The following is a 19,261-nucleotide window of genomic DNA, read 5'->3' as shown; positions in this document are numbered from 1 at the left end:
CAAAGTTGAAGGGCCTTCTAAAAGGCTAGGCCAAGCTTGGAATCTAGGATGACCAAGGCGAGACAGGAGCTAGACAGGGTGTTAGATCAATTCCCTGAAGGCATCTACATGATGCCCCTCACACACCAGACCTGGTTCTCTGGGAGCCCCAGATGTGGGCCCTGGGGTCATACTGGACCCCTTCCAGCCTGTTGAATGCGAAGCTCTATTTGCCATCGTCTCTGCTGAGTGTGTGAGGGAAGAAGTAAGGGGGTAAATGAGTGAGCCAGGAAGGACTGAGTAGAAAATCTCCAGAAGAATCTTCCAGTCTTTATCGAGTACCTAGTCTGGGCCTCACAGCGAACTGAGTACCGAGAAGACAGAGGCAGGGGGCTTCCTCTCCCACAGCAGAGTTTGAACTGGGGAGGAAAATTAAATCACAACTTACATAGTTCCTTCTTTAATGGCAGTTATGAGGCGTGTTATGAAGCAATGTTTTAAGATAATATTATTCAGTAACATCAATAATAATAATTACTATTATTGCCTATTAGCAAGGTGGACTGTGGGGCCTTAATTGTGGTGTTCACAGGGAGGAAGGGTTGGTGAGGGTAAGCAGGGTTGGCTAGCTTGAATAATTTTGGTGGGCTCTGGGGCACAGGAGCTGTCCCTCGTCCAGCACCTGGCCCTGGGGAGACTGGGGCAGGCGTGTGGGGGCCCAGAGTGTCGAGAGCCCCATCAGGGGGTGATCGGAGTGTGGGCTCTGGACTGGGTAGTTGGCATGAAAGGGATGCTCTTAGTGAGTCATTTCCTACGTCTAGAAATTGGCTAGCCCTGTCTACGTACCAGGTCCGGGAAATCAGCAGACACGGTTAACGGGGAGGCAGAGCGGCGCGGGGAGCCGGGGGCTGACCTCTGAGGAGATGGGCAGGGCTCCCCTAAGGGTGGGCATGGGAGAGCAACGGCCTCAAGCCTCAGCTCGGCACGTGGATTCACAAGACCAGACGGGCCACACTGACCCGGAGCTTGCGTGGGGGGAGACACGGGTCTAAGACACAGCAGCCACGCGGTCAGGGGAGTCGTCCACACAGCCGTCCGGGGGCTGTTCCCTTTGCCCCGGTTCTCCCCCAGGGGACAGCGCGGGCGTGACAGGAGACTCGCGGGGACTGGGTGGCCCAGGCCCAGGGGCTCCAGACCCCACGGGAGCCAGAGTCCCATAGTCTTACGGCAGATAGTCTTGCGAGCTCCACTCCCAGGGCTCCCAAGGGGACAAGAGCCATTGCAGGAAAAGAAGCTCCAAGCTACGGCTTCCCATCAGGTACTCATGCTCCACCGACAGAACTTTCAGCCCAGATGAATTTACCAATGGGTCGTCATTTTCACCATAAGCAGCGTTGCCTGGGGAGGTAGCTGATAGTCTACCTCCATCTGGTTTCCACACAGCCCCAAGATTAGCCCTTTATCCTCACGGGGGATGAGTGGAAAGTACATGAAAAGAAATGGAAAAGGTGTCCAGGTAGTGGCAACAGCAAGCGCAAAGGTCCTGAGGTCGGAGGTCGCCTGGTATGTTTGTGGCTGGAGTGGGTTGAGCAAGAGAGCAGGTGTGTGTTGTTATAGAGTTGGAGAGGTGCCAGGGTCAGATCACTCAAGGTCTTATGGAAATAACCAAGAAGGTGAGAGTGTGGTAAAGTAATGAATGAGGGCGTTTTCAGGCACAGATGATATGATGTGGCCCTTCTGGGCTAGAATGTTTCATATAAATTCGGAAGAGATGGGGAGACGGGAAAGACCCGCACCTCTCGCCCAGGGCTCACCTTCCTGTACACCAGGCCAGTAATGGCTGTTCGTAGCCTCATCTGCAGCACCTTGAGTCTGTACATGTACTGCTGCTCCCATATTGATTGCAGGAAGGCAGAGAGGGACATCAGCACCGCGAGGAGATACCCTTTCCAGGCCGGGGTCGTGGGATTACCAATAAACTCCAGAAAAAGGCTTTCGAGAGAGGGAGAGTACGAGCGGTAAGAGAAGGCATCCATGGTTGTTCCTTTTGCCTGAGCCTGGCAAGGTATAGAGGATCAGACAGAGTGGTAGATAATTTTTGCAAAAATGCAAGTTATTTCTCCCATTGTCCACACTCATTTTCTTTTTAAAAACAATTTTTTTTAATGTTTATTTATTTTCGAGAGAGAGACAGAGAGCAAGCAGGGGAGAGGCAGAGAAAGAGGGAGACACAGAATCCGAAGCAGGCTCCAGGCTCTCAGCTGTTAGCACAGAGCCTGACGTGGGGCTCGAACTCACAAACCGCAAGGTCATGACCTAAGCCGACGTCAGACTTAGCTTAACTGACTAGCCCCCCAGGCACCCCCTGCACATTCATTTTGAATGTGATTGCTGCTCCTTTGACCTGGAGGGGAGTATTTTGTCTCCACGTGTTATGGGCTGACTTGTGCCCCCACCAAATACCTATGTTAAATCCTAATTCCCAGTACTTTAGAATGCATCTGTATTTGGAGATCGGGCCTTTCAAGGGGAAATTTAATTAAAATAAGGCCATGAGGGTGGAACCGTAATCCCATTTGATTGGTGTCCTTCTAAGAGCAAACTTGCACACACGAGGAGATTCTATGGGCACACACACACGCAGAAGAAAGACCATGTGAGGACACAGCACGTCCAAGAGAGAGGCCTCATAAAATCCGTCTTGATCTTGGACCTCTCGTCGCCAGCACTGTGCGAAGATGGATTTCTGTTGTCTCAGCCACCCAGCCTGTAATACTGTCATGGTAGCCACAGCACACAAATCCACCATCCCCTGAATCTGGGCTGGCCGTACAACCAGCTTTGGCCCAGAAAACAGTGCAGGTAAAACTGTGCCAGCCCCCAGCCCGAGGCCTCAAGAGAAAGTGGCCCTTTTGCTCTGGGTCTTTAAGCCCTGCCAAGTGGCCATGTGAACAAGCCAGAGCTAGCACTGTGGGCCACGAAAGATCGCATGGAGCAGAGACACGCTGTCCCAGCTGAGACCGTCTCCGACCAGCCAGCCCCCGGCCGGCTTCACACACGGCTGAGCACAGACACACGGGGGAACCCAGCTGACGGAAGAAGAACTGCCCAGCCGAGCCCAGCCCCAACTGCTGACCCACATTATCACGCGCTAAGGAAGTGGTTGTAAGCCCCTCGCTTTTGGGTTGTTTTGTTATACGGCAGAAGCTAACTGATACAGTCAGGGTTGAGTTCATTCATCTTCTCTCCCTGAGGCTAGTCAATTTCTCCGTACTTTTGTCCCTTCCTCAGTATCCTTTTCACCCACTCTCCAGTGCCCTGGGCACCGGAGGACTAGGCAGAGGAAGAAAGAGAGCTGGTGCCCCCTGACTCTGGAAAGACACCATTAAGGAAAGGACCACCAGCCTTAGCAAGGCACCCAAGGTCTGGACCCACCTGAGGAGCTTGGGGACAGCAAACCTGAAGACATCACAGATGACAAGGCTCAGGGTCCCCAGGAGGAAGGTGGAACGGAACATCTGCCAGATGGCCCTCAGCAGCGAGCCGCTCTGGCTCCCTTCTTGCTGCAGGAAGACCTCCGTCTCTGGGACCTCCGTGCCATACCTTTTAGCTGCTCCTGCCTTGGTGTGCCTTACGGGAGAGGAGAAAATGGCTCTGGGTCATTGCAAGAGACTGAATATTTGTTTCCGTACTGCACCAGAACTCACATGTTGAAATCTAACCCCCAGGGTGATGGTATTTGGAGGTGGGGCTTTGGGGAGGTGATGAAGTCATGAGGGTAAAGCCCTCATGAATGGGAGCAGACAGCTCCTTCCTCCTTCCAGCATGTGAGAACAGCCTTAGACGCAGCCATCTATGAACCAGGAGGCAGGCCCCCACGACACCGCATCTGTGGGGTTTTGATATCGGAGTGCCCAGCCTTGCCTCCAGTGCGGTGAGAAATGAATGTCTGTAGTTTAGAAGCGACTCAGCCTATGGTATTTTGTTACAGTGCCTGAATGGACTAAGATAGTCCTTTCACATATTCTCAGAGGTGGCAGATGAGTTTCCAGTAGGACCAGGCATTACAGGACCGTTTTTCCAACAAGGGGGATGACGGGGTAAGCATCCCGCCTTGCTCTCTCAACTGTTCTTCTGTGTCCCCCAGAGGACCCCTTTATGAGACAACGGGGCAGGAAGGGGCAGGGCAGGAGGGCTGCCCTAAGGCATTACGGATGCTGATGGCACTGCACACGCATTGAGCACCTACTATGTGCCAGGCACTCCTCAGTCCTCTGAAGAAGCTGGCCAGCTAGGTGTTAACCCCATTTCACAGATGGGGAAAAGAAGGTTTAGAATGACCTTGCCCAAGGGCACACAGCTGAGAAGTGTGTGGGATTTGATCCCAGCTCTGTGCCTTCAGAGCCTAGGCATTCTGTGAGCCATTAATGCAACTCCTCCTCCTCCCTTGCGTAACTGGCTAGCCCTTAGGTGGTTTAGAGCTGGTCTAGAACCAGTTTAGAATCACAGCTGATGTCCATGGGCCCAGCATTCCTGGTCTGGATGAAACCACAGATGGAAGCTGGGGGGAAGGTGGGGAGTGGAAGGGAGAGCCAGCCAGGCAGGTCCTCAGCTGCTGAGAGTCTGGGTGCTGTGTGGCCTTGTGCAGACAATCGCCTTCTCTGTGCCTCTGTGTCCTCATGCTTACAAGGTAGGGGCTGGTCCCACTCTCTGAGCTTCTTCCAGCTCCGACAACCTCTGGGGTTATCAGTAATTTCAGTGCCTGTTTACAGAGCCAGGACCTGGGGCTGGGCTCTGGGATCAGCCCTGTACATGCACCAGCTTGTTGGTTTTTCTCGACTTCCCTGCCTGGTGGACTTCCCTACCATGGACTGAGGCTCTGAAAGGTGGTGATAGCTGCTTGAGGTCACACAGTGAGGACAGAGCAGGGGTTTGAGACCGGGTCGCAATTCGTGATTCACAGAGTTCCTCTTTGTGAGCCCCACTGACAAAAATCTTTAGAAAGAAGGGGGAAAAAAACCGCAACCTTGGCGAACACTGGTGGCCAGACCTTCGCTAACAAGCCAAGGCCTTGCCCCCTTGCCCCTTGCCCACGGTCTGGCTTGTTTGATTTGGCATCTCTGGAGGGTCTGTCGCTCAGCTGGGCACGGCTTGCTGCTCACAAACATTTTGGTATTTGGGCCTCCAATGCCAAGAAGATGTCACCTTCTTGTCACCTGGCCACCCCTCCTCATCACAGCCCAGTGTTTAATTCGTTGCCCTCAAGGCCCTGCTCACTCTCTCCAGTATTCACCTTTATGTAATTATCTTGTTAGCACTCCAGGTGGGTAGACTTCGCTTGTATTCCACCCCCGCCCCCCCCATATTCAGCTCCTGAATGTAGTAGGCACTCGATAAATACTTGTCAAATGAATGGAAAAAATAACAGATGTGTGACGTGTATAAAGGGCCCAACAGGAGTGTCAACCACTTAGTCCCTTAAGCGTCCGACTTGGGCTCAGGTCATGATCTCACGGTTTATGAGTTCGAGCCCCACATGGGGCTCTGTGCTGACAGCTCGGAGCCTGGAGCCTGCTTCGGATTCTGTGTCTCCTTCTCTCTCTGCCCATCCCCCGCTTGTGCTCTGTCTCTCTCTGTCTCTCAAAAATAAATAAATAAATGTGCATACAGTTGTAAAGATTTGTGGAAGGAAGGAAGGAAGGAAGGAAAGAAATCTAGTTTGATGGACAGAACCTGCCTTAGAGGCAGGAGCCTGAGATTCAAATGCCTGCTCTGTCCCCTTTTCCCTGAGCCTCAGTGTTTCCATCTGCCAAATGGGGCGGCCAGGAGATGATGATGAAGGCCTCGTTCCAGCTGGATGTTTTGGTCAGTCCTGTTCTGGTCGCTCACCCCAGAATTCGGAATCCCTGGGATCCACCTGAAGGCTCTGTAACCAGGTTCCTCCTTTCCAGTGGGTTTCACAGTCCAGGTTTTAGGTCTCTGGACCAGAGGCCATTTAGTGCACGGTGTACACGTGACCACAGGAAGAGGCAGGGGGTGACTGTCCAGGTCCAATTTGGGAAAACAAAAGGGAGTGGAACAGACTGTGGCCAACCAATGCCCTGCCCACCGGGGCCTGCCCGGATCCACTCCCCTGTTGCCATGCAGGGGACGTGACCCGGCACTGCCCATGTCCTTTCAAAGACACCAGAATTCCAGATTTTTATATGAAATCTCCAATGTTTTAAATACTGGCAACTTTAAAAAAAAAAGAGAAAAAAAACCCCGAACAACACATGGACCAAACATACCTTGGGAACCTGACCTGGTCTGCGAGTGGCTGGTTCCTGACCTCTCAGGATGACGTCCTCTCCCTTCCCCCCAAAATTGCAAAATACTTCTGAAATAAAACCAAGGTTCTTTCTGTGTGTAATCAGTCAACTCAGAAAAAAACTCAGGGAGGCCTTTGTATGGCCATGTCTTCTGTCGACTGCTATGGATTCTTAATCTGTCCTGGAGAATGTTTCTATCCTGGCTGCAATATTCTCATGCCCCTGAGGGGAGGTCACAGCTGGGAGGGAGTGGGCAAGACCTCTAGGACTCTTTTTTTTTTTTTTTTAATGTTTATATCTTTTTGAGAGAGACAGTGTGAGGGGGGGGAGGGGCAGAGAGAGAGGGAGACACAGAATCCGAAGCAGACCCCAGGCTCTGAGCTGTCAGTGCAGAGTCCCATGTGGGGCTCGAACTCACAAATCATGAGATGGGACGCTTCACCGACTGAGCCACTCAGATGCCCCCCTCTAAGGTCCTTTTGAATGAATTCGGCCACTTAGAAATCATGTAAGACTAGAGGGGCAATTCAACAAAATATTCCTGCAATGATTTGCTATTTTGACTTGCTCATATCATTTACCCCTTTTGGGAAAACATACCCCACTGTGGCTCTGAAGGGGCTACCGATCATGGGGCCTGCCCCCGGCTATGGCATTGGTCCTGACTCAAGTCAGCCAATGCCTTCCCTAGCATTTTCTGTACAGATGCTAGGAGAGACACTCCTGCTGGGGTTGCTGCACTGGCAGGATATGAGGCGAGCCAATACATCAGCTGAGCTGAGAGATGGAGAGAAAGAATTTGGATATTATGCAAGCCCCTGGATCCAGCCACACCTGAGGCTAGACCTACCTTCTAAGCTATGTGAGCCAATAGACTGTCTCTCACTTCTTCTAATTTGGAGGATTCAACAACCCCCACAAAATCCTAAAGTACACAGGGGAACCCTCTAACTCTTCCCACAGGGCGAAGGCACTTTTGTCAGTGCCCTGAAACACGAAGTTCACATGATTTGGCCAAAGTCATCGACTACTTCGTGGCAAGACTGCTTTAACCCACGTTTAATGAATCCTATGTTGACAGCCCTTTTCTGTAGACCAGAGGTTCCCAACTGGGTTCCTCAGAGTCAGAGGGGACCACAGAAGTTTCCAGAAATGCCACAGAGGGCAAGGGTGAGGCAGAACTGGCAGGACTAGAAAGGGCTTGAAATGCTCCAGATAACGGACACTATTGGAGCTTTTACCATTGTTGAGGTATTTGCTCAGTTCTTTTCTACAAATTTTTTCATCCCCCAGAAGCTAATGGCATCCTCGTTGAACAGATAAGAAACCCGAGGCCCAGGGAACGAATCCCTCGGGTTAGATACTAAGTAGTTGCCTGCATGTTGTGGACCACCACAGAACCTTTCACTCCGCATCTGTTTCCTGTCTGCCGTCCCAACATCCAAGCTTCCCTCTGGAGGCACCCACTGTGTCCTCTTGGAAGCTGCGAAGCACTCTGGGAGGAAATGTCCCTTAGGCCTGGTCAGTTCATGCTTACTGGGATCAGCTGGCAGGCAGGGGACTATGGCAGTGGAGCCCCGAGTAGGCTCTGGGGTCGTACTCGGGGCCAAGGGATGAGCTTTGCTGGCCAAGCATGGGGCCGGGCTCTCGTTTCTCACTCACCGCTGGGCCGCACTGCGGTTTCTCATCCATGCCCTCTCGAGCTGGGAAACAATTTCTTTTGAGGAGTTTTCTCGCCCAAGTGACCAGAGGTCTTTTGGCCCAAGTGGCCTCCTGTAGCCTCTCCAGACCAGCCTGTAAAAAGAGAGTCACCAGGACAAGCTCCTCCCGCCATGCTCTCCTCCCCTCCCCCACAGGGTCCTGCCCTGGAAGCTATGTGACCCTGAGTAAGTCACTTTTCCTCTGCTGGCCCCTCAGGAAAATGAAAGCGTTTAGCCTGAGCACGCCCAACATTTGTGGGGCACTTCCCAGTTTACAAAGATCGTCTCATTAAATCTTACACAAGAACACACGGTGATAACTATTGACCTATTTTACAGATGAGGAGAAGAAATCGAGGTTCAGAGACACTCAGTGACTTAATCAATGGACAGCCTGTGTGGCAAGGGAAATAAACCTCCCCAGAGTCAGAAGTCCAGAGTTGGAAACCTGAGCTCCACCCTCAGCTTTAAGTGCCTTGTTCACCTCTGCAGCCACCTGGCCTCAGGACCTTTGCACGTGTATATTGCTCTGCTTAGAACCCTTTTCCTGCCACTCTTCACCTGGCCGCTTCCTGGGCTTAGACGTGATTTCTTTAGATACCCACTTGATGGCCCTTCAGTCCACGTAGATTTTCCCATTATAGACTTTTTTCCTGAGCTTTTCTTTACAATGCTTGTTGCCATTATGACTTACTTTTTTGATATGGTTATATGTTGAGTGTCTTTCTCCTCCACTGGATGGTAAATTCCATGGGGGCAAAAAGTACTTGCCTTTATTCTCCTCCTCTATATCCTCACCTCCTGACACAGGACCAAAGATGTGTCAAATAAAACCAGTTTTCAGCTCTGTCACCTTGGGCACCTCCCTTCCCACCAGTGGATCTCAATTTTCTCACCTTAAAATGAGAGTTTACCAACACTTGGACTGGATTGTAGGTGGCACATTATTGGAGGCGGTCACGGAGAGGACATGACCTCCGGGTGTCCCGCAAGCTGGACGTGGGCAATCAGAGACTCCTCGCCCGTCCTCTGTCCTTGGAAAGTAGGATCTGCCCACTCTGCCTGCACTAAAAGTCGTTTCAAGGATGCAGCCTTGAGAAGGCAATGTGTTGTTAAGACTATCTGGATGGTAGATGTGCCTGAACCCCGCTGAGGCCCCCGCATTAACTTGTAAGATTCTGGCGGGCGGGTGCGGAGATCTATTCGCTTTGTGGCCGCTCAGGACAAGCCTCCTAAGTTTCCTTGCTTATTAAAACCACCACCTGCCAATTGGAACGGTCTGCTCCGTCTTCAGTCTGTCCTTGCCAAGCTGGGGGCCAGCTTGCGAACCAGCACACATACCCAAGAGATCAATTACTCTAGACTTCAAGGCGGGAGCGTGGTTTATTACTTCTCAGGTGTCTGTAATTTTCCTGATAATACCAAGGAGATGGTCTTGTTTGCTGCTGGTCCTAAGCTCGCCTCGGAGACTTTCCAAGTTCCTTTTGTTTTTTTTTTTTAAATTTTTTGTTTTTTTAACATTTATTTATTTTTGAGACAGAGAGAGAGACAGAGCATGAACGGGGGAGGGGCAGAGAGAGAGAGAGACACAGAATTGGAAGCAGGCTCCAGGCTCTGAGCCATCAGCCCAGATGCCTGACGCGGGGCTCGAACTCACGAACCGAGAGATCATGACTTGAGCTGAAGTTGGACGCTGAACCAACTGAGCCACCCAGGCGTCCCTCCTTTTGTTTTTTTAATGCAGAGCAAATTCAGCCAATCTAGTTCTGACCTAGAAATTATTAACATGACCTGGTTTTCACTGAAATTTTGAGGGGAGGAGATCTATGTGGCAAGTGATTTAATAGGTTTTTTTCCAACTTGGCAGTGATAGAAAGTTTCCTTTAAAAAAAGTTTATTAAAGTAGAAAAAGTGAGTTGATTTAAAGAAAAAAAAAAAAAAAAAAACCCAAACCAGGCGCCTGGGTGGCTCTGTCGGTTGGGCATCCAACTTCGACTTGGGTCATGATCTCACAGGTTGTGGGTTCAAGCCCCAAATCGGGCTCTGCACTGTCGGCATAGAGCCCACTTCTGATCCTGTGTCGTCCTCTCTCTCAGTCCCTCCCTCACTAATTCTCTCTCTCCCTCTCTTTCTCTGTCTTAAAACAAATAAACTTTTTTAAAAAAGTTTTTAAAAAAAGAAAGAAAAATGAGTTTAAAAATAGAAAAAAAACCACTAAGTAAAGGAAGGAAAATAAAATCCCAATAAGGCAAAAAGCTTGAAGAATGATCCACAAATGCCTACATTTGGGAAAAAGAGGGCTAGGTCCTCTCTAGAGCTGTTTGGCCAAACTGTATACACTTCCCATCAATTCCTCACCCCGAGGGCATTCTAGTCTTTATGTATTCACCAACCACTTTGTATAGTACTCATTATGGGCCAGACCCTGTGCTCAGTGCTTTGAAGCCTTATTTCATTTAATTCCCACACCCCTATTAGGTAGATGCTCTTATTATCCTCACTTTTCAGGGGCGGGGACTGAGACGCAGAGAGGTTAAGCAGCTTGCTCAGGGTCACACAGCCAGGAAGTGGCGAGGCCAGGATTCGAATCCAGGGGCTGCCAAGATCTGACTGCAATGTGGTCTGGAGGGGACAGGGCATCCTCACTGCCTGGTGTGCTGGCCCTGGAGAAACACATGTCTTCTCCACCTCTGGGAGCCTCTGGGGAGTAAAGATGTGGTCTCTTCTGTCCTTACTCCCGGTGCTTAGCAAATAGCAGGTGCATATTAGATGCTGGTGGAACGAATGCAGCCAAGGAATAGATTTGGTTTTGTTGAGCACCTACTGTGCATAAGCACTAAGCAATGTACATTTAATGAAGGTAGAGCTGGTCCCCTTTTACAGAGGGGAAACCTGAGGTCCTGAATGTTTGTGATACGGGCCAGCTAAGAAGGAAAGCCAGACTCAAACCCAGATCTCACTCCAGTGAGTGAAAGGGAATGGGGTGTGGAGATTGGACACAATGACATAGGACAGAGAAGCACTGAGGCTGGGAGGAAGAAAGCCTGGCTGACCTTGGTAGGCTTGACCGGAAACGTCTTGGGGGGAAGAGCTGTAGTGACGAATAAGAAAGGAAATGCACCTTGGCCCCTTCCCTGCTACTCTACTTACCCAGAAATCCACCAGAACATGGCCTTGGAGGGGAAGGAAGCTCCAGCCTCTGGGCATGGATTCTGTAAAGACAAGAGATGGTGTTGGTGAAGGACGCAAGTCTCACATTCCATGGCCAGTATAAGGCAAGGGAACCAAGGTCAGGAAGACCGGATGAACGGACTGTGAGCTCGGTATTACTAGAAGTGTGCATTGAGATGCCCTGACTGCTTGTTACAGGTGAATACCCGTGGGCTAGGTGCTTCCTAGCAGGTAAGGCCCAAAGCGATTTGTGTCACAAATCTGACAGCAACCAATAGGTAAGAACTAACAGCTTCCCAGGGGAACAACTATTACTAATACTGAGACTAAGAAGCTCCTAGAAGCACGGAGCATGTGTGACACAGACAATAACATCCTCGACAACATCCCTCAGTGAATATGGTGAGAAGTGCGGAGGGATCTGTCCTGAGACGTTGCCAGCTGCTCCAGAAAAACTGCACGCATCTTCACCTTTTACCACTAGAGCACGAGACTGCTTATTTCACCACATCTTTGCCATCACAGCTTATTATCAATTTTTAATGTTTTCGTTCATTCTCACAGAACAAAAAAGTTCTATAGTCTTCATTTGATTACTCATGTCACTGAGCATTTTTTTTCCTTAGGTGACCTTAGCTCAACTGTCTCTTCCTCAGAGAATTCTTTCCTGATTTCACAGGCTAGTTCAGTGCTACCTGTTGTAAACTCTCACGGACCCCGAATTTCTCCTGCAGGGCACTTGCCCCAAATGTAACTTTCTACGTGCTTGTGCAATTATGTGATTAATGTCTGGTTGCTCTACTTGGCTGTTAGCTGCATGAGGACAGGGACTACGTCTGCTTGTTTGCCATAGATCCTCGGCACCTAGCTGGGGTACAGCGCAGGGACTGGACCACAGCTCCTGGGCCAGATCTGGCACAGTGCCTGTTTCTGCAAGTAAAGTTTTACTGGAATACAGCCATGCTCCTTTGACATACTATCTGTGCAGCAGCAACAGAATTGAATCGATGCCGCAGAGACCATATGGCCCACAAAGCCTAAAATACTTTCTGTCTTGCTCTGATCAGAAAAAGTTGGCCAGCCTAGGGCACAGATATACAATACACATTTTGCTGAATGAAAGAACGGGTAAAAAATTATGAAAGGCTCGTGTCCTAGTTTAGCTCCCTTCTGTCCCACGGGGAAACCGAGACCAGAAATGAAACAGGGACAAGGGAGGTGCTGGGTTGGAGACACGTCAACTTACAGACTGTTGGGGGTCTTCAGGGAAGAAGGGGGGTTGATCGACGAGGCAGGACAGCACAAACTGTGCCAGCACCAGAGACAAGCACAGGTAGGTCGACAGGTGATAGTAGGGGTCACTCTGGAAGCCCTGTGGGCGAGAAAGCACAAGTCCCATCGAGTCTGGCATGGTGAAGTCTGCAGCCAGAGGCCTGTGGGGAGCAGAGGCTGGGCAGGGTGTCTCTAAGGGGAGGAATGCTCACGGCTGAGCAGGTTTCTGAAGCTATGAGCAGTGCCCAGGCAGGGAGCCAGAGCCACAGGGTTTGAAAGCCAGTGCCCCCGGCATGCCTGGTGACCCGATTTAGGAACACCCGACCCCCATACTCTGCATGAAATGGGGGGGCATGTGTCTCCCCTTAGGCAGGTGACAGTTGACCACAGCCCCTGGAATGTGAGCAGGGGGGATACTTTTCCTTTCTCCTTGTGCCACGGAGGAAAGCCCTTCTCTACTCCAGCCCCCACCCCAATATCCCATTCTGCTTCCTCATGGCCAGTGTTTTCTGGTTTAAGAGGGAAACTGGTTTGGGGCACCTGGGTGGCTCAGTCGATTAAGCATTGGACTCTCAGTTTCAGCTCAGGTCATGATCTCACCGTTGTGAGATCCAGCCTCCCATGGGGCTTGCGTCGGGCTCAGGCTCACGGTGCAGAGCATGCTTGCGATTTTCTCTCTCTTCTCTCTCAGCCCCTCCCCCAGTTGCGCGCACGCTCTCTCTCTCTCTCAAAATAAATAAATAAACTTAAATAAAAAAGAAGGGAACTGGATTTTGGATTTAGTGAGAATTTACTCCACCCTGTGCCTATGCGGGAGTCTTCTTGGGCACTGTCTCGTCAAGTCCCTCCCCACTCTGACCCCAGCTGGAGTTTAGCTGCTCTATTTTACTCATGCAGAAACCAAGTTCACAGAAGCAATAGCACCTTGCTCAAGGGCACCCAGATGATCCGATCCAAATCAAGAACTTTTGCTGCCACACCGTGATGGCTTTCGTATCTGCTGCCCCTCTGTCAGACTCCCTTAATTTCTTTTCCCATGCTCAGGTATGTGGTTTATGCAGAAGTGACTCCATTTCAGGCGGTGGGCAGGTGACTGAGGTCTGACCAGTGAGTATGTTCCAGTCCCCTGGCTACTGTGATTGGGTTAGGAATGGACATACGACCCACACTGGGCCAGTGAGAGCTGGAACCATCAGGAGATCTTTCACTGGGGTTGCTGCAGGGGTGGAGCCTAGGTCTAGTGCGATTGTTGGTTCTTCTTGCCACCCCACTATTGAACAAATAACAGGCCAGAACCAAGAGACAGAAGGAGATGGAGATCTATCTGATGGCGTCATCTGAACACTTGGACCAACCATGCCCAGGAGAGCCCCCATGTAGGAGCTAATGAATTCCTCCAGACTTTTTTCCCCCCTTAAGCTAGTGTGAGTTGAGTCTTTGTGGCTTAAAACAAGAGCCCTAGTTTCAAATGGCAGTTCCTTTACAGGATTTCTACTCTTTTGTTCTTACTTTTGTTTTCTGAGGTATTAGACAATTTGATATCCCAGCTACATCGTGGCTCACCTTCTCTATAATGCCATTTTTACCACTGTTTCTATCGGGACATTTGTTCTGAATTCAGGAGAGATGGACTTGGGCTTTGCGCTCCTCGGCCGTGTGACCTTGAGGAGGCCGCTCATTTCTCTTAGCCTTGGTTTCCCCATCTTTAAAACGGGACTGTGAGAATCTGCCATAGCACATTCTTGTAAGAATCCAATGAAGACATGACATAAAGTGGCTTTTGCAGGGCCTGGCATGTGGCCGGGGTCACAATATTAATGCGTGGTCACAATATTATTATTTCCGTGCTGCATCTGGCCGCTGGGGGAACCTAGCTTTGCACACATCAGTGGATGGCCTGTGCAAATTTCCCGTCGGTTACGAAGATTACTTTGTGAAAATCTGTCCTTAAGGACAGAATGGTATGTCTCTGCCTTTTCCTTTCAGGAGCAGGACTGGAACAACCATTTGGCTGGAGAAATGATCTACAGCCCGTTGCAGGGGGTCTCCAGATCTGGGGTGAGCATCCCAACTACGCAAGCACTTTTCAACTGGGGCAAATTTGTCCCCAAGGGCAGACACTCTGGGTTTTACCATCAAGGGAAGGTGTGCACTTGGCATCTAGCAGGTGGAGGCCGGGGATGCTGTTTAACATCCGACAAGGCGAGAACGGCTCCCCCCGCCCCAAAGAGAATGATGTCAAGAGTGCTGAGGTTGAGGAACCGAGGTCTGGGCTATTTCTCTCTTTGCAGGTAAACAGATCCGATGTGTCCCTTAACACGGAACTGCTACTGGCCAGGATGGGAAACCGAAATATAGGGAGGCGGGTGGGGGGAAGGGAAGCCTGGGTAGCTCAGTGGGTTGAGCATCTGACTCTTGATTTTGGCTCAGGTCCTGATCTCATGGTCTTGAGAGTGAGTCTCTACATAAAATGAAAAAGAAATATGGATGGATATGCAACAATGCCTATTATGTCCAGAGGGGAGCATGGGTGAGGGTAGGTGAGAACGAGGGGAGATGTGCACGCTCATACAGAAAGAGTGTGTGCGCAGGTATGTTTTGGGAGGTCATTCCACTCACTCGTGTCTCACACTAGGAGCCTTTTCAAGAACACAAACTTGAGAGAGTAACATGTTGTGGAGACTGTCTGGACATAAGCCTCTATATACTTCGAAGATTCTGGTGGCAGGTGCGGACATCTACTCGTCCTGTGGTGCCTGGGACAAGCCTTGTAAGTCCCCTTGCTTATTAACTCTGCCAGCTATCATCTGGGATATCAGGTATTAGACCTAATACTAATTAGACCTAATTTTTTTTTATTTTTATTATTTATTGAGAGAGATTGTTTATTATTTTTGAGAGACAGAGTACGAGTGAGGGAGGGGCAGAGAGAGAGGGAGACACAGAATCCAAAGCAGGCTCCCGGCTCCGAGCTGTCAGCACAGAGCCCGACGCGGGGCTCGAACCCACGAGCCGCAAGATCACGACCTGACCTGAAGTCAGACACTTAACCGACCGAGCCACCCACGCGCCCCTATGGGGCCACTTTCAAATTTCATCGGGGAAGCTCCTGACGGCGTGAACCAACACTGTACCTGTGGCCAGTGGTGCAAGGGAGGATGTGTGCATGGGTGTGCAGTGTGGGAATGAGCGATGCATGTGCCTGAATCGTGTGGGAGCTTGAAGGCACAGACACACCGGGTGGCGGCAGGTGTGGGTGTGTTTCAGACGGTAGTTGTGTGATGCATGAAAGGTGGGGCACAAAGGGGTGCGTCTGCTGTGCAAGTGAAGTGTGTGAGCTGAGTGTGTAAGACCCTGGGAATGAGTGTCCATAAAAACATATGGGATGACGCATACACCTGTGTGAGTGAGTGTGCCTGTGTGTCGCTGGAGTTTAAGCAACCGTTGTGTGTGTCCCTGTGTAGACAGTAAGTCATGTGCGGAAAGGGGAGGACGAAGGACGGAGGCAGGGCAACCCACGGCCTGAAACTGCCACATCGGTTCCCCAGGCTTCCACTTACCCCTTGCGAGGCCAGCTGGGCAGCACTGGTCGCTGGCAAGAGAAAGCAGAGCAGCCAGTATCCAAACAGCAGCCCCGATGCCCGGACCCCTTTCTTCCTCTCTGTGTGGACCAGGAACATGGCGAAGCTCTGGACAGGAGAGTCAGGACAGGCCCCTTAAGGTGGGCAGGGGCAGGGAGGGCGGAAGGGAGCTGTGCTCTGCCCCACACCCTCCTCCACCAGGGCAAGAGAAGCCTCTCAGCCAGGAGCAAGCCCAGCAAGCCTGGGTTGTCCTTACCATCGTGGTGAGCCACACAGTAGGATGAATGAGGAATTCTGGGGCCTGGGGTGTTCCCCGCTGGATTCTCCAGAGAGCCACAGACACGCTGGACGTGCACAGGATGATGAGGGCAAGCCCAAGCACCTGGGAAACAGGCTTGGCTAGATAAGGCCGGCGGGCAAAAAGAAAGGTGGGGGCAAACCAGACAGGGACCCCACGCCCACTGGGCAGTGGCTCTGGATGAGGCACCGCTAAGGTCCCAACATCATAATTTAACAGTGCCAGTGTGAGAGATGCCGAATAAGAAGCAGGAAGGGGAGCCTTACCTACAGATTCACCTTGACCTGGAAGTGTCCTATAAATAATATGCCCCAGGGACCCAGGCCAACCCAGTATTTTCCAGAATGTGAGGGTGGGGCAGGGTGCACCAAGAGTACGCAGGCGAGGTGCTTTAGGTATGAAGAAACACCATGGGGGCGCCTGGGTGGCTCAGTAGGTTAAGTGTCCAACCTCAGCTCAGGTCATGTTCTCATGGTTCGTGAGTTCAAGCCCTGCGTCGGGCTCTGTGCTGACAGCTGAGAGCCTGGAGCCTGCTTCAAATTCTGTGTCTTTCTCTCTCTCTGCCCCTCCCCCGCTCATGCTCTGTCTGTCCGTCTCTCTCTCTCTCAAATAAATAAACATCAAAAAAATTTTTAAAAAAAGGGGCTCCTGAGTGGCTCAGACGGTTAACTGTCCGACTTCAGCTCAGGTCACGATCTCATGGTTCATGAGTTCGAGCCCTACATCAGGCTCTGTGCCGACAGCTCGGAGCCTGGAGGCTGCTTTGGATTCTGTGTGTGTGTGTGTGTGTGTGTGTGTGTGTGTGTGTGTATCTCCCTCTCTCTGCCCCTCCCCCCCCACTCACACTCTGTGTCTCTCGAAAATAAATAAACATTTATAAATAAATAAATAAATAAATAAATAAATAAATTAGAAGCGGCCTGAAACAACATTCACGCAGGGGATGAAAAAGTTACACTCTCGTCAAGTCCCTTTGATCTCTACTATTTTTAAAAAGTTTTTAATGTTTATTTATTTTTGACAGAGAGAGCACGAGTGAGTGACGGGCAAAGAGAGAGGGAGACACAGAATCTGAACCAGGCTCCAGGCTCTGAGCTGTCAGCACACAGCCTGACACGGGACTTGAACTCACCAACGGTGAGATCATGACCTGAGCCGAAATTGGATGCTTAACTGACTGAGCCACCCAGACACCCGTGACCCCTGCTATAAAATCAAGGAGAACCTCTGTCAGGACTGGTATGTCTCCAGACCTTTCTCTAAGATGCAGGGATCTCTCTTCTGAATGAGAGAAAGCAGGAAAGCAGAAGGTGGACACAGGTGGGAGAGAAGACGAGGCCTCTGGGCGCATAGCAGGAACTATTACAAGCACCTCACAGTCCAAAGCAGGGCTCCAAGTACTACTGGCGGCCTGGGTTTGACCCGCTGCCTAATTCTGTATCCCCTGTGAGCTAAGGATGGTTTTTGACATTTTTCAATCATTGAACAAAACTCAAAAAAGTATAATAGGTCGTGATGTGCAAAAATTACATGAAGTTTAAGTTTCAGTGACTTTCGAGAAAATGCTATCGAGACACAGTCATGCTTATTTATTTACTGTCGTTTGTGGCTGCTTTTCTGCTGCAATGGCAGAGTAGGTGACATGGAATCCACATGGACCCTCAAAGCCTCAAATATATACTGTCTGGCCCTTTAAGGAAGAGTTCGACAAGAGGACAAAAATTAACGAGGTGGTATGGGAAGGACGTTCTTTTTTTTTTTTTTTTTTTTTTTTTTTTTTTTTTAATTTAATCCAAGTTAGTTAGCATATAGTGCAACAATGATTTCAGGAGCAGATTCCTTAATGCCTGGGAAGGACATTCTTGTAGAAGTTTGGAGAACGGGATGGATGAGCAGAAAGGCTCACACTTGGAATGCCCATGTTTTTGTAACACACTAAAATAAATACAGAACAATTTTAAGAACTGGTGTTTAGAACTGCCAGTGGGAAAACATAAAAATCAACGTGTAACTGTTCAAAAAATTTTTAAAAGTTCACCCAAGTGTGACCCTAAAATCACCTCGTGTACCCCAGGAGTATACCTCACACCCTCTGGGTAATTCCAAGGTATGGTAGTCACAAACTGGCCAGGAACATCTGAACATCCGGATGTGTGTGTTTGCAGATGCGTGGATTTTCATTGTCACCATATCTGTTTGGGGGAATCTGGCTCCACAGAGTTTACCTCTGTAGCCTCTCTGGAGTATTGCTCTGTTTGACTAAGAGGTCCCCGTCTTGTCCCCACCCTGGGTGCTCCTTGAAAGGAGGAGTGTCCACTTTGGGGTCTCCGCCAAGGCTCCAGCCAGCTTCCCACACCTCCCAACCATTGTCTGGTTACAGCCTCCCAGAGGCAGCGGTTACCATTTTGGCCTTGAAGAGCGGGGACATCCGGAGGTAGTTGTTGCCGTGGCGATGGATGTAGAGGAGGTAGATGGGGCCAAGGACCCAGAGGTACATCGGGGGTACCCAGATCCCTGCCGTTTTCAGGAAGCACACGTTCAGTAGGTGGGCAGCAATGGGTTCAGGCTCTGTCCAGTTCCAGACCTGAGGGAACACCGGGGCGACCCTTGTGATCATACAATGCAGGAGTCCCAGATTCACCTGATTAGGGGGCAAGGCAACCATTTGGACTCCTAACATTGACATGAAAATGGGCCCAGCACTCTCTGGAGTACCTTATAAGTCTCAACTCCTTTAATATTAATATCAGCCCTAAGAAGTACAGGCAATTATGCTACCGATTTTGCATATGAGGAAGCTGAGGCCCAGAAAGGTGACATAACCTGGGTGATAGTCACCCAGGTGGAAAGTGGTGGTGCTGGGATTTGAACCAAGGTGGCTGGGTCCTGGGGTCTGGGATACCTGGGTTTCAGGATGAATACTGGGTGCAGACTGTCATTTAAGCCTTA

The 19,261-nt window shown here is 50.4% G+C and overlaps 1 protein-coding gene across 7 annotated transcripts in view; it reads right to left on the bottom strand.

Moving 5' to 3' along the window:
- Window positions 1-19,261, bottom strand: part of ABCC6 (ATP binding cassette subfamily C member 6) — a 53,046-nt gene that overhangs the window by 32,470 nt on the left and 1,315 nt on the right. For 5 of the 7 annotated variants that reach the window (XM_045460244.1, XM_045460248.1, XM_045460247.1 and 2 more), the window contains exons 2-9: window positions 18,714-18,896; window positions 16,271-16,396; window positions 15,994-16,122; window positions 12,408-12,533; window positions 11,141-11,202; window positions 7,953-8,084; window positions 3,415-3,609; window positions 1,794-1,971 (exon numbers count right to left, since the gene is read on the bottom strand). In XM_045460244.1, the coding sequence (XP_045316200.1) occupies window positions 1,794-1,971; window positions 3,415-3,609; window positions 7,953-8,084; window positions 11,141-11,202; window positions 12,408-12,533; window positions 15,994-16,122; window positions 16,271-16,396; window positions 18,714-18,896 (1,131 nt within the window). Of the gene's footprint in view, window positions 1-1,793; window positions 1,972-3,414; window positions 3,610-7,952; window positions 8,085-8,684; window positions 9,536-11,140; window positions 11,203-12,407; window positions 12,534-15,993; window positions 16,123-16,270; window positions 16,397-18,713; window positions 18,897-19,261 lie in introns of those variants that run through there. The other 2 variants (XM_045460246.1, XM_045460249.1) reach the window with 2 other exon arrangements.

The sequence above is a fragment of the Leopardus geoffroyi genome, chromosome E3 (assembly GCF_018350155.1).
Source record: "Leopardus geoffroyi isolate Oge1 chromosome E3, O.geoffroyi_Oge1_pat1.0, whole genome shotgun sequence".
NCBI lineage: Eukaryota > Metazoa > Chordata > Mammalia > Carnivora > Felidae > Leopardus > Leopardus geoffroyi.
The sequence above is the reverse complement of the archived record's forward strand: the minus strand, read 5'-3'. Positions and strand labels throughout refer to the sequence as shown.